The sequence below is a fragment of the Phlebotomus papatasi genome, chromosome 1 (assembly GCF_024763615.1).
Source record: "Phlebotomus papatasi isolate M1 chromosome 1, Ppap_2.1, whole genome shotgun sequence".
Classification (NCBI taxonomy): Eukaryota; Metazoa; Arthropoda; class Insecta; order Diptera; family Psychodidae; genus Phlebotomus; species Phlebotomus papatasi.
The window spans coordinates 37,308,086-37,321,068 of NC_077222.1; the positions used below are offsets into that span (position 1 = coordinate 37,308,086).

Below are 12,983 nucleotides of genomic sequence, written 5' to 3' on the forward strand. Positions count from 1 at the left end.
TTGGACAGGTGTTTTTCTCACGAATTTTCGTGAAGTTTAAGATTTTGTGATGACTAAGTTGGACAAATGCCTGGAGAAACAAAGGAGCATCATCTCTACGAAAGAGATGTATCGAGAAATGCCTTGAAAGGCTGCCGGAAAGGCCAGGGAATGAGCGAATCCGCGCATATCTGGAGTACCGAAGTCAACTCACTTTAATGAATGATATGGAAAGTTTCCGGGCTTCTTGTGACATTCTACGTTTTCCTTACATGAACAGGAAGAGGACTTGGTAAAATTGGTTCATGAAATGAAGAACAATGGACATCCTGTTGAGGCGGATTAGCTGGTCCAAATTTACAGCCAATTGTCCAAAATAATAACCAAGTTGTCCAAAATAAAAGTCAAATTCATCTCTACATATCAATTCATTTTTAAACGTATTAAAACTAATTTTAGTAAAAATAAGACGATAAATAGCTTGCTAAGTTTCCAAACAACCATTCTGAAAAGAGAGTAACAAAAAAAGTCAATTAGATCGAAAATATCGCACTTCAAACTTGGAACATTGATGCTTATAAACAGACTGGGTAAAATTATGAGGCCTTACCCTATTACTTTCTGCGTAAATTTGGGCAAATTTAGAAGTGATAATTTTAAATTAGTTGTGAACTGGTAAATTAAAAAAAGAAAAGAAAAACAAGAACAAAGCTCATGGTATATTAAAGTTACAAGTTGATTCCGCTGATTTGGTCCTTCTCATTACCCTTTTTATTAAAGTTTTAAAATTTATATTTCTTTTAGGTCATTCTTAAAATTTCACTTGAATAAATATCAAGAAAAGAATCTTTGCAAAAGATATAAATTAAACAGAGTAGGGGCGTCTCAACCCTAAATTCTTTTAGTAGAGATCGAAATCTAAATTGAATTTTTCTATTCTCATTCATAAACACGAAGAATTGATTCGATTTACGTGGGTGTATGAATGAGTCAAATCCCTTATGGCTTCCTTGGAAACGGTCAATTGTTATCAATTCGATTGATTTTTCGCAACTTGAATTAAACGTAATTACCATATTGTCTTTTACTTTTTCAAAAAGTGCAAAACTTTTAATTGACTTTTGTGAAAAAAGTTATTCAAATCAGTTCAAGATGCCCCGACTGGACTTCCTGCTGCGAAAGCGCGGCGGTGTAAGTAGCAGAGAACTGGTACAAGTGCCCCTTTCATAAGGATCTCTTCCATAAGTATCATATAAATTCCAAAGTGCTTCTTATTGCTGAATTTTTATGTTTTGCCGCGGGGGTGACAGTAATGGAATGCCGTTGGAACTCACAATTTGGTCGTGTGAGATATTTCAATGAGGAAAAATGTCTTGTTATATAGTTTCCTATTTGCATGCACTTGCAATTTTTCTCTCCTCATCTCCTCTTTTTTTCATACTTCCTTTTGCCACTGTGTCTATAGGGGGATGGCTTTGAAGTCGCGCATTTCTGTCCGGGGGTGGCGACAAAGTTTTTAAAGTCACGCGGCATGAAAGTTTAATTTGTTGTCTCGAGAGGATGTGCGGGGGTGAAAGGAAAGCTTTGGCAAAACTTTTCACCACGTTTAACTTATGAAACTAATAAATTACACACATAAGGATAGAAATATTGTTAACTTTCACCTACAGCCCAAAACTTTTTTCCCCCCTCACAAAATGCAATAAAAACAGTTGTATTTTTGGAATGCAAAATGCTATCTGGCAGAAAGTTTATTTTCCACCTGGTTTTCAGTTTGATCAAGTCCTTCGAGGCATGTACATGTAATTTCCGTTTCCTGTAGTCACACAAATAGCTTTTCGTATATAACATAGCTTCTAAACAAAATGACTACTTCTCCCAATGAGGACAAGTCCTCAGTTGTACCATTTCTTGTGAGTGGTCGAACCTTTTCCCTGTCCTTCATGAAGTTTACTGTTTAATATTTCTACTTCAAAATGTTAGAATAAGACGCCGAGTCAGCAGAAGTTGGGGAAGGAAATGGGGGAAGTTTCGGGAAATGATGAGTATGAGAGTTGGATGAAATCACGACTGTTGCAACGGCCAGAAGATCAGTTGGATCTCACAGAAGCGGAGTTGAGTGAAGAAGTTCCGAAGTTGCTGACAACAGAAAATACAAATATTGTCAAGAATCTCGTGATCTACAGCTTCAAGGATGGAGGATTTGTCAGTGTAAGTTTATTTGTTCTAAGAGTTTCACTAAAAAATGTTTTAAAATTTTTAGGGAAAAGTGGGGCACCTTTGAATCGGGGCAGCTTTAAAATTGGACATTTCCTTTTATTTTAAATAAAACTGAACCTTATCGTGGTATTACATAGATCCATAAATCAATTGTGAAGCTAAATTACATTATGATAAACCTTAATTCTTTTTTAAAAATATAAGAAAAAAGTCAAATTTAAAAGGTGCCCCACTCCCCCCCTACATTTAGGTTTTTCTTATGATATTTCTTCTAAATGAACCTCCATTGCGTTATAGTGAAGACAAATTTTCTTCACCTTGAGTTATAATCCCTCTACTTGTGTCCTGGCTTAAATAAAAATGCACTTTCCTTTAAAAAAAAATAGGAAAGTCTGCCAGACAAAAAAATTTAAAAATAAATTGAAACAAAAATTTATAAAGTAAATTAAATTATTTAAAATTAGTCAATTCAGGTGATCAATTCCGAATGATGGAAGGAAATGAAGTACCTATTTTCTATATCAAACTCTTCCTATCACAGGATATTATGGCAATATTTTCGCTAATTTAAGAAAAATATCATAAAATTCTTGTAAAAAAAAATTTTAGGGGAGACTGTGGCAAAAATTCACAAATCGAAAAATTCAAAAATCAATATCTTCCAAGGTAAAAAAGATAGCGGCTCAATTTTTTTTTCTATAGATAGCCTCCATAGACCTTCTTTAATGTCGTAAGTTTCTTAGAATTCGAACAGGGAATTTAGAGAAAAAAAATATCAAAATTTTTAGCCCTATTTTTGAAATATTTTCCTTGCAGAAGATAACAATTATTACCTACTTATTTTCCAAAATTGATGCACTGGTGAATATTTTCTAAATAATTTGGATTTTTTGAATACGAATCCGCTATCTATTTTAGAATTTCACAAAAGTTCTTTTCTCCTTAGTTCTTTTTCTCCTAAGAAATCCTTTTATTAAAAATGGCCACTTGGGGTAAAAAGTAACAAAAGGTACAGAGCAAAAAGTAACAAAAAAGCGAAGCAATTTCTGATGTCTCACGGCGAAAAGAAACGTCATTATCATGTCTCGCCGCTTGTTGTTTGCATTGGTCAAACGATTTGCAGTCTTTTGTGTGTGTGTGTGTGTTTTTTTTCTAAAATAGCTTGAAAAGCGCTTTTCTCGTTTTCTCACTTTTCTCATAGAAAAAACGGTGTTTTACAAAGGTGTAGATGAATAAATTTTCTATGAAAATATGTTATCTAGGTATTTTTTTTCAAATTTACGGAAGCCTGTAATGAAGCGAATCAAAATATGATAATACGCAATGTCTGATACTATTTGCCCCAGCATTTTTGAGATTGGTCACAAAATTACCTTTTAGAAAACGGCTCGATAAATATATTTTCTTACAAAATAGAGGAAAATTACTTTCACAAAGTTGTAGAGCGGTAAATTTTCTATAAAACTGCGCTAATTAGAAATTTTTGAAGCGCTCGAGTAGCTTGTAAAAAAATAAAATATCCGTTTTGTGAGTTTTTGCCCCAGTCCCCCTACTTAATTATCACAAGTAAAAGTTACAAAAGTGATACGAGAATAGATATGCTATTAAAGACTTCAACGAAATTCGTAGGAATTTTGGAAAACTTCAACTTTTAGTTTAACACTAAGCATTTTCCAATTTTTTCCACAAATATATCAAAAAAATCCCTTAAGAAACAAAAAGTGACAGATTCTGAAGAATTTCAATGTTCGAAATATTCGAATACATTACAGAGCTTTCATAGAGGCATATTTTAGGCAACGAAAACCAAAACAGACAAACTCACACCGGGTTAAATTTCAATGGGGGATTTTATTAACTTTTTAAAATCGATTGGGTCACTGTTGACTCAAATAAAAATTTTCTAACGATCTTCGAAAGTTATGTTTTGCTCTAAATAGATAGAAAAAGATATGATTTTTTTTACCTCCAATTTTCTTCGGTCTTCTTCGTCATTAAAGAGTTAAGGACCGTTCAAACAAAGGTATCTTAATTCGAAATGCTATTTCCAAATGAAAAATTTTCCAGTAAATTTCACTACTATTCTTGTCTATCTTTCAAAGAATAATTTCTTCTTTGAAAAGCTCTGTTCACTTCACAACAGTAAACTTTTCAAAATGAAATAGAAAATTTATCAGAGTTTATTCTTATGAAGTCGTTTTAGTATTTGCTAAACTTAAAATCTTAGAAATCGGAAATATTTTCAACATTCAGCTGTCAACTTTGTTTATAAAACTTACACAAGTTAAATTCCTTTGTTTACAATGTTTTTGTTTTCTAAGTTTATTTTCATTAGAGACAAAGTATTAATCAATAATATTTAAGAATTAAATAGAGATCCATGTTGCAATAAGAAATATTCTATTGGTTTATGATGGACAGCTTCAGGAATAAGCAATAGAGTTCTTGGACTTTGATCGCATATTGAGTTTTGAAGCCTTGTTATAATAAATATATTATTTTAAATAAAATAAAATAAATTATATTAAAAAATTATACAGACCCAGTTTGTACCTCAATTGTACTGGGACATAAATAAATAAATAAATAAGCATCATATCCAATTCATTTTAAAACTACTGAAATCAGAATTTTTCGGATGAAAAATGAATTATTTCGAAAAAATTAGGTATATTCTTGAAATGTCGTTCCGGAATTATTATTCTTAAAACTCATGATGGAGCTCATAGTTGTCTTAAGATTTATATATTTTCTTTTATAAATTATTAAAAAATGTTAAATCTTATTTATTATACTAATCTAGAGCAATACTTCTTAATTAATATTACCCACAATTTTGACACATTTCAGGCACCTTCTATGGGAAATACTGTGACTTTATTTCAATTTGAAGGATCATCACTTCATGTGGATTCTCCAGAAGCTAAGGCCCAAATGGCCAATATGGGAGAAGAGGGTATAATTAAGATGAATTTATTTGAACTATATTATTTGTCTTTTTTTATTTTCTCAATGTCTACTCTTGTATATTTTATTATGAACAATTTTATAAGAAATTTTTTGGTATTAATAATAAAATTGTTCAATGCTTTGATAAATTCTTGCTACTATCATTAGTTCGTTACGTATAAGCATTTTCTCGTACTTGTCTTTTCTTTCATTTTTATGATTCAATTTGAAAGTCATGAATATGTGCTCTAAAAAAATTAATTTTATTCTTTAAAATCAAGTTGTACATAAAGTCTTAATCAAGAACAAAAGTTTGAGATTTCCTTGATTTTTTTATTATTGCACTTGTTCCTTTGTTTTTTGATTTATTATATCGAAATCGCGATTTTTAATTTTTTTCTTTATACTAACCGAAATCTCTCTAAAAACTTGAACTTCAATATTCAAATTATGATCCAAGAAATGCTTATACGAGACCAGCTGATAGAAATGATAAGATTTAAAATTCGAAACAATGTACAAAACTTTAAAAATCGGTCCCCTGTAAAGTCAAAAATAATTCTAAAATACTAAAATTAAGCAAAAATTGCTTCTTTTATTCTAATTTTTCCTAAAGCTTATTTTTCACAGAATCTTATTGTCACATTCAAAGGAAACTATAAACTTTGTCTGTAAATTAAAGCTTTTGCATGTTACTTTTCGATTTTCGAATATTCTCTCCCAAAATACAGAAGTTGAAGATGAGTCAGAAAAGGTGGAGGAGAAATTACCAACACTCGAACAGGATATTCAGGAGGTAGATAAGGAGGTGGATCCTGATGGAGAAGGAGTCGATGGTGAAGCAGCTGATGGTAAATGCTTCTTAAAGTTTTTGTATTTGAACATTTGTGTCTCACGTTCTTTGCTTCATGCTTCATTCTAAGGGATATTTGTCACTGTGACTCAAAAATCATTAAAATCTGATTCTATCATCGGTCATAGGTCAAATTTGATATATTTGCTATTGCAGAGGAAGTTCTGGATGATGAACCTGGTGCATCTCAAGCTGGTCCCAAGAAGAAACTCATCAATCAGTTCAATTTCTGCGAAAGAGCGGCTCTTACGTTTAACAATCCCTATCGTGTAAGTGTTTGTCGTATAATTTTATTTTACAGGATTTTGAAATAAAATTAATAATGTTTCATCAGACTGTGGAGACTCAAACTATTCCACCTCCACGATCTACTTTTGGCGGGAATGTCCTTCAATGGGTGATCTACGATTCCTATGCTGAAGATTACGCGCAACAGCAAAAGGAAAGGGAAAAGGATACCAAAAAGCCTCCACCGAAGAAGGATGAATCGAAGAAAAAGGAAGATAAAACAAAAGCTTCAGAACAACTTAATAAGAAGTATCTACAGAGTTGGCAGATTCTCGAGAGAATGGTCAATCAAAATATTTACGACGAAATTGCTCAAGGTTTGTTGAACATTTAGGTCCTTGTGGTCCATGTCAAATGTTCTTCTTTTTAATGATAATATTCCTTAGATTACCGTTATTGGGAAGATCCTTCTGATGAATTTAGAGAGGAAGAGGGAACTCTTCTTCCTCTGTGGAAATTTTCTTACGAAAAGACAAAGAAGCTAAGTGTAACGGATGTTTGCTTCAACACTCTCTACTACGATCTCTTTGCTGTGTGCTTTGGTTCAAGTAAGAATAATTAAACTTTCATAGCTTATCTACACGATGTTTCTAGAAGATCTACAGATCGATACGATCTTTGTAGAGATCGATTAATCGCCAGAATTTTGATTGAGATGATCGTATTGGAACGATCTTTGTAATGATTGAGAGATCTTCGATTTTTATAGAAAACGTAGAAAATCGTTGTATGGAGATAATCTTTGCAGAGATCAACAAGGTTGTATAATTTTTGTAAATAAGATTGGAAGAATATGTCCAGAGATTAATAGATATTCGATTTTGCGCAAAAACGGATCGACACAATCTTTGCAGAAATCGATCGGTCTGTACCGTTTTTGTAAACATTGATAGATCAGCATAATCTTTGCAGAAACTGACTGAATGCTGCGATCTGTACAAAGATTGACAGATAGCCACGATTTTTACAGCCTTTAACAGTTTGAAGAGTTCGTCAATTTTGTACGATTTTTGTAGACATTAGCGGACCGGCATTATCTTTTCTTAGATTTATAGATCGACACAAGGTCTGCAAAGATCGACAGATCACCGCGATTTTTGCATAAAATTGACAGATCGGCACAATCTTTGCAGAGATGGATTGATCGACACCTTTTTTTTATAAACATTAACAAATCAGTAGTACTTTTGCAAAGATCGACAGATCAGTACGATCTCCGCAGAGATTGACAGATCTGCATTATGTTTCTACACTGAGAAAAATCCGAAAAAGTTAAAATAACATTCCGGAAATTTTAATTTTACCCTGCAGTATTGATCCGAAAACGGTGTAAATATTACCCTTTTTAGGTTTATTATGGGTTAAAGTTACCCTTAATTTATGTTTATTTTACCCTTAAAAGGTGTAAAATTAACATTAAAAAAATGTTGATATATTTTTACACCCAAAAAGTGTTAAAGTAATGACGAAAAAAAGTTAATCGCAGCCTCTTTTTTTCTCAGTGTAGAGATCGAAAAGCTCTGTAAGATTTTTGTTGATATTGGTAGATCGGCAAAATCTCTGCAGAGATTGATAGACGGCTCGATCTTTGAGCATATAGGTAGGTAGATCAGCACAGTTTATAGAGATAGATCGATAAATTAGTACGTTACAAATATCAGCAGAATAAAATGGTTTTTGAAAATGATCGGCTTATTTTTTATGTTATTTACTCCTTGGTAAATTATCATGAAATTAATTTTCGCTTTCAGTGGATTTTGTAAAGCAATCTGCTGAAGGATCGGTCTGCTTATTCACCATGAAAAACCCATCCTTTCCGGATTATCGCAGTAAGTTTGTCATAAGAGCTTTTTGAGCAAAATAATCTGATCAGTAATATTCCCAATTTTATTTAGTTTGGACTGAAAGTGGGGTCATGTGTTGCGATATTCACGTAAAGTATCCCTATCTTCTTGCAATTGGTAAGGTTTCTCTTTTATGAGACTCAAACTATAATTTATAGAAATCTTTCCTCGAAAGGAATGTACGATGGAAATGTGGCCGTATACAACTTACAAGCTAATATGCGAGAGCCTATGTATATGTCTCAAGGAGTCAATGGGAAGCATTTGGAATGCGTGTCAGAGATCAAATGGGGTCCGGATATGACGGATGGTGAACTCAATTTTTACTCTGCATCGACAGATGGAAGAGTCTTCAATTGGGTACTAATGCAGAATAAGCTGGCCATAACGCCAATCATGACACTCTATCTCGATCGTGATCTCGGTGGATGTCCTGATGGAACGGACATTAAACTCAAGGGCTGCGCAACTTGCATGGTTTTCCATCCTACAAATTCAGAGATCTTTCTTGTAGGAACTGAAGAGGGACTGATATTCAAGTGCAGCACTGCTTACAGTTCTAAGTACCTGATGACCTATCAGGCTCACTATTTGCCTATTTATCGGATTGATTTCAATAAATACAACTCAAACATCTTTGCTTCGTGCTCTGGAGATTGGAGGATTAAAGTCTGGGAAGATATGAGAGGGTGAATTTAATAATTTCTTAATGTTAAGAAGTATTTTAATTTTTCTTATTTCCACAGAGAACCCTTGTTTATCTTTGATTTAGCCGCTAGTGTTGGAGATGTTAAATGGGCTCCATATTCTAGTACTGTATTTGCAGCAGTTACCACCGAAGGAAAGGTTATTAACGATTATTATTTAATTTAAATCCCAATTCTCAATTTCCTTGTAAAACCTATTCTTTTGGCTATCATTACACTAAAGTCGTCTTCAGACTAGAGGTTTAGCCCAGTTCCCGAAGATCTCAAAATCCTAAATAGCAACCAATTATATTGATTTTTCTAAATTTAATAGGTCATTTGTTCTTAATAAGCTAATTCTAAGGTGATTTTTTCCACAAAATCTTGATTGTTGAAAAATTAGAGCAGTTAAGCCATATGGTTAAGTCTCAGGTCTGAAGCCCGTATAACTTTATTATAGGGGAAACTGGGGCAAAAAGTCACAAAACGGATATTTTATTTTTTTACAAGCTACCCGAGCACCTCCAAAATTTCTAATTAGCACAGTTTTATAAGAAATTTACCACTCTACAAGTCTGTGAAAGTCATTTTCTTCTATTTTGTAAGGAAATATCTTTATCGAGCCGTTTTTAAAAGGTAATTTTGTGATTATTATCAAAAATGCTGGGGCAAATAGTATCAGGCATAAGATACATCACATTTTGATACCCTTTGCTACAGAATTCCGTAAATTTGAGTAAAATACCTAGATTACATATTTTCATAGGAAATTTATTCTTCTACACCTTTGTAAAACACCGTTTTCTCTATCTTTTTACAAAAAAAAAAACACACACACACACAAAAGTCTGCAAATCGTTTGACCAATGCAAACAACAAGAGGCGACACATAGCATTGACGTTTCTTTTCACCGTGGGACATCAGAAATTGTTTCGTTTTTTGTTACTTTTTCCTCCATAGCTTTTGTTACTTTTTACCCCAAGTGGTCGTTTTAAATAAAAGGATTTCTGGAGAAAAGAATCTTTGTAAATTCTAAAATAGATATCGGATTCGTATTCAAAGAATATTCAGATGATTTGGGAAATGTTCACCAGTGCATCAAATTTAATATATAAGTAGCTAATAATTGATATCTTCTGCACGGAAAATATTTCAAAAATAGGACTAAAAATTTCTATATTTTTTATTTTCTAAATTCCTTGTTCAAATTCTAACAAACTTACGACATTGAAGAAGACCTATGGAGGCTATCTATGGAAAAAATTTTAAGCCGCTGCAAGATATTGAATTTTAAAATTTTCGGTTTGTGACTTTTTGCACCAGTCTCCCCTTACTGGATAACACAAGGCAGGTGTTACCCGAACTATCTCCTTTTCACACGTTTAATAAGTTCTGGTTATTCTACAAATGCTTAAAAATAGAATATTGCATTAAATTAAGTAGGGGAGGGTGGGGCAGTTTCAACCCTAAATTGCAAAATGGATTTTGCGACCATTTTCCAAAAAGGTGATAAACAGAAGTATAACTTTGTATATTCTGTGAATTACAGTTCTGTTTAGGGTTAATAAAAATAATAACAATCATCCTTTAATTTCATTAGTCTATTGTGGAGAAATTCATTTCACTTGAAAGGCAGAATGTGTGAAAGTCCCCCATTGCGGGGCAATTTCAAGATAAATATGAGGCAATTACTATTTTGAAGTCTTCTAAGACTCTAAAACCTAAAAATATAATCAAAAAAGAACTTTATAACAGAATTTGAACACTAATTGATCATACAGAGAAAAAAAAAATATCGCTAAAGATTTCCAAGCCTATTTCTCATTAATTGAGCAGTTTTCTTTGAATTTTTATACGAATGAAATGTCTTTTATAGTGCTAAGCTAATTCCGTACATTGTTGGGTCATTATATCGTTTTAGAACATGTCCTTTTTAGTATAACAGTTTTATAATAGTATTTTAAAGTCTTGAATTTTTATAATACTAAAAAAAATTACAATATCTTGTTGAAAACATTCTGAAAATATATTAAAACAATTAAATTCATCATTTTTAAGCACTTAGAAAACACTGAAAGATTATTTTTTTTTAATTTTTATTATGAACTTTTATGAAATACTACTTTCCATAATTTCGAACTTTATCGACAAAACAGCTACCGAACGTTTTCAATGATCATTTTAAGTTAATTTTAATTAAAAAAAAGTAAATTGTTAGACACTGGAAACTTCTCCGTGTGCTTGCATGAAACTGCCCCTCACGCACTTTCGAAACTCAAATGAAAATTGTCAGAACCGTCTTAGATTTCATTCAACGCTAAATGCCTTATAATAATCATAAAACCACTGGCAATTTAATACAATCATGTTATTTCGATAGATAAGTGCAATAGTTCAGAAATTGTTGAAAATAAAACATTACAAAAAGTTTCATTTTGATGCAGTTTTATAAAATCAATTACAGAATTCAAACGCGAAGCGTCACGAAATTAATTATTTTTATGAACATTGGACTCAGTTATCTCTTCAATAACATAATGGTTCTATCCCATTCCTTTCAAAGAGATAAGAAGAATATGCAAAAATTGAAACTGCCCCGTCGTTAAACTGCCCCACCCTCCCCTACTTATTAAGTCCTTAATAAGTACTTAGTTAAAAGGGATAGGGGAAAGTACTCTCCCTTCGAACGTTCATGCCTTCGAATAATGTGAATTTTCTTTAAGTTTTCCTAAGGGACTTATAAACATTTCTATTAAAAATTAGTTAGGTTATTATATCAATTATTGATAATTATGTGATAATCATGTGGAAATATCTTAGGAAAAGTAAAAGAAATTCATATTATTCGAAGGCATGAACGTTCGAAGGGGGAGTACTTTCTCCTACTTTAAAATAAAGTTTGAGTTTAGATTGTTATTCTTAGATGAACCTCAATAAATGTTTCCAGGACTTAAATCCAATAAATATTTATCCGTTTTAGTATATTTCCAATTCATTTATATTGATTTATTTATTTTTCTATATGGAATTATTTAATTAAATTCTTCTTGATTCACGAAGGAATATATTCTTAAAATTTTTCCAAAGGCAATTGAGGATTGATTAGATCAATAATGCTTAATCTAATAAGAATCTTTTTTAGGTTTTTGTTTTCGACTTGAATGTGAACAAGTATAAGCCAATCTGTATTCAAGCTGTAGTGTCAAGAAAACGAAACAAACTTACACGATTGGCTTTCAATCAAAAACTTCCCTTTATCATTGTTGGAGACGATAAGTAAGAAGTACATGTTGTTTTTTGGAAATGATAACTTTTCTAATTTGATTGGATAATTTACCCAGGGGAACCACAATCTCACTGAAATTGTCGCCTAATCTTCGATTGAAGGTGAAACCACCGAAGAAGCAGCAATGGATGGATCAAGCGACTTTGGAAGCTCAAAAATTGGAGAAGCTTCTCTCATTGGTACGAGAACTTCCTGAAGGCGAGAAAATCAAGGATACAGCCACAACTGTAGCTTCTGGACGAAATTAGTTGAACTTGTTGTAAAGAATCTCGTACAAGTCTATTATTCAAGCACTCGATATGTACAATAAAAGAACTCTTAAGGAGAAATAATGAGGTATTTGAATACTATAACGTCACATCGGGTCCATTTTCAATGTGATTGTGGGATCTTGACTCCAGGATGCCAGGAGTTCGTTCGATCTGGCAAGTGATGTGTTGAATGTTGAAGGAATTCTTCGCAAGGGAAGTAACTGACTTGAGGACTTTGTCACTGTCCGCTTGGTGATCTACAAGATCATTACAGAAGTTTATGCAATAAGAATTAGAAAGCAAAATTGATGAAGCTTACCGATCACAAGATGAACTGACATCACGTGCCAATCCATGCTGATGCTCCATACATTCAAGTGATGGACTGACTTGACCCCTTCTAGGCAGAATATTTCGCATTCTAGCCTCGTTAGACTAAAGTTTTTAGGGACAGCATCCAGAAGAACCAGCACAGCATCTCGAATGATGTGAAATGTGGTAAACATAACGATGATTGAGAAGATGAAGGTGCAAATGGGGTCAGCGACCTTAGCACTGGGCTGTAATTACAGGTAAAGGTTAGACTGTTAACATATGACTATTACAAAGATTACAAATCGTTCAAG

General features: G+C 32.6%; 2 protein-coding genes across 5 annotated transcripts in view; one reads left to right on the plus strand and one right to left on the minus strand.

The window, feature by feature from the left end:
- Positions 1–1,050: 1,050 nt before the first annotated feature.
- Positions 1,051–12,432, plus strand: LOC129799018 (dynein intermediate chain 2, ciliary). Of its 2 annotated transcripts, none has more exons than XM_055842603.1 (13): positions 1,051–1,170; positions 1,963–2,190; positions 5,050–5,155; positions 5,880–5,999; positions 6,158–6,270; positions 6,336–6,606; positions 6,676–6,837; positions 8,041–8,118; positions 8,185–8,250; positions 8,309–8,822; positions 8,880–8,979; positions 11,963–12,096; positions 12,162–12,432. In XM_055842603.1, exons 1-13 carry the CDS (start codon positions 1,132–1,134, stop codon positions 12,352–12,354), a joined length of 2,124 nt encoding a protein of 707 aa, XP_055698578.1. In that variant the 5' UTR covers positions 1,051–1,131; the 3' UTR covers positions 12,355–12,432. The 2 variants fall into 2 exon arrangements, with proteins under 2 accessions (XP_055698578.1, XP_055698577.1); XM_055842602.1 differs by lacking the exon at positions 1,051–1,170 and adding an exon at positions 1,459–1,892.
- The window catches only part of LOC129799019 (proton-coupled zinc antiporter SLC30A2-like), a 30,481-nt gene continuing 29,864 nt past the window's right edge, over positions 12,367–12,983 (minus strand). For all 3 annotated transcript variants that reach the window (XM_055842607.1, XM_055842606.1, XM_055842605.1), the window contains exons 7-8: positions 12,677–12,917; positions 12,367–12,614 (exon numbers count right to left, since the gene is read on the minus strand). In XM_055842607.1, coding sequence (XP_055698582.1) covers positions 12,454–12,614; positions 12,677–12,917 — 402 coding nt within the window. In that variant the 3' untranslated portion in view covers positions 12,367–12,453. The remainder of the gene's footprint in view (positions 12,615–12,676; positions 12,918–12,983) is intronic.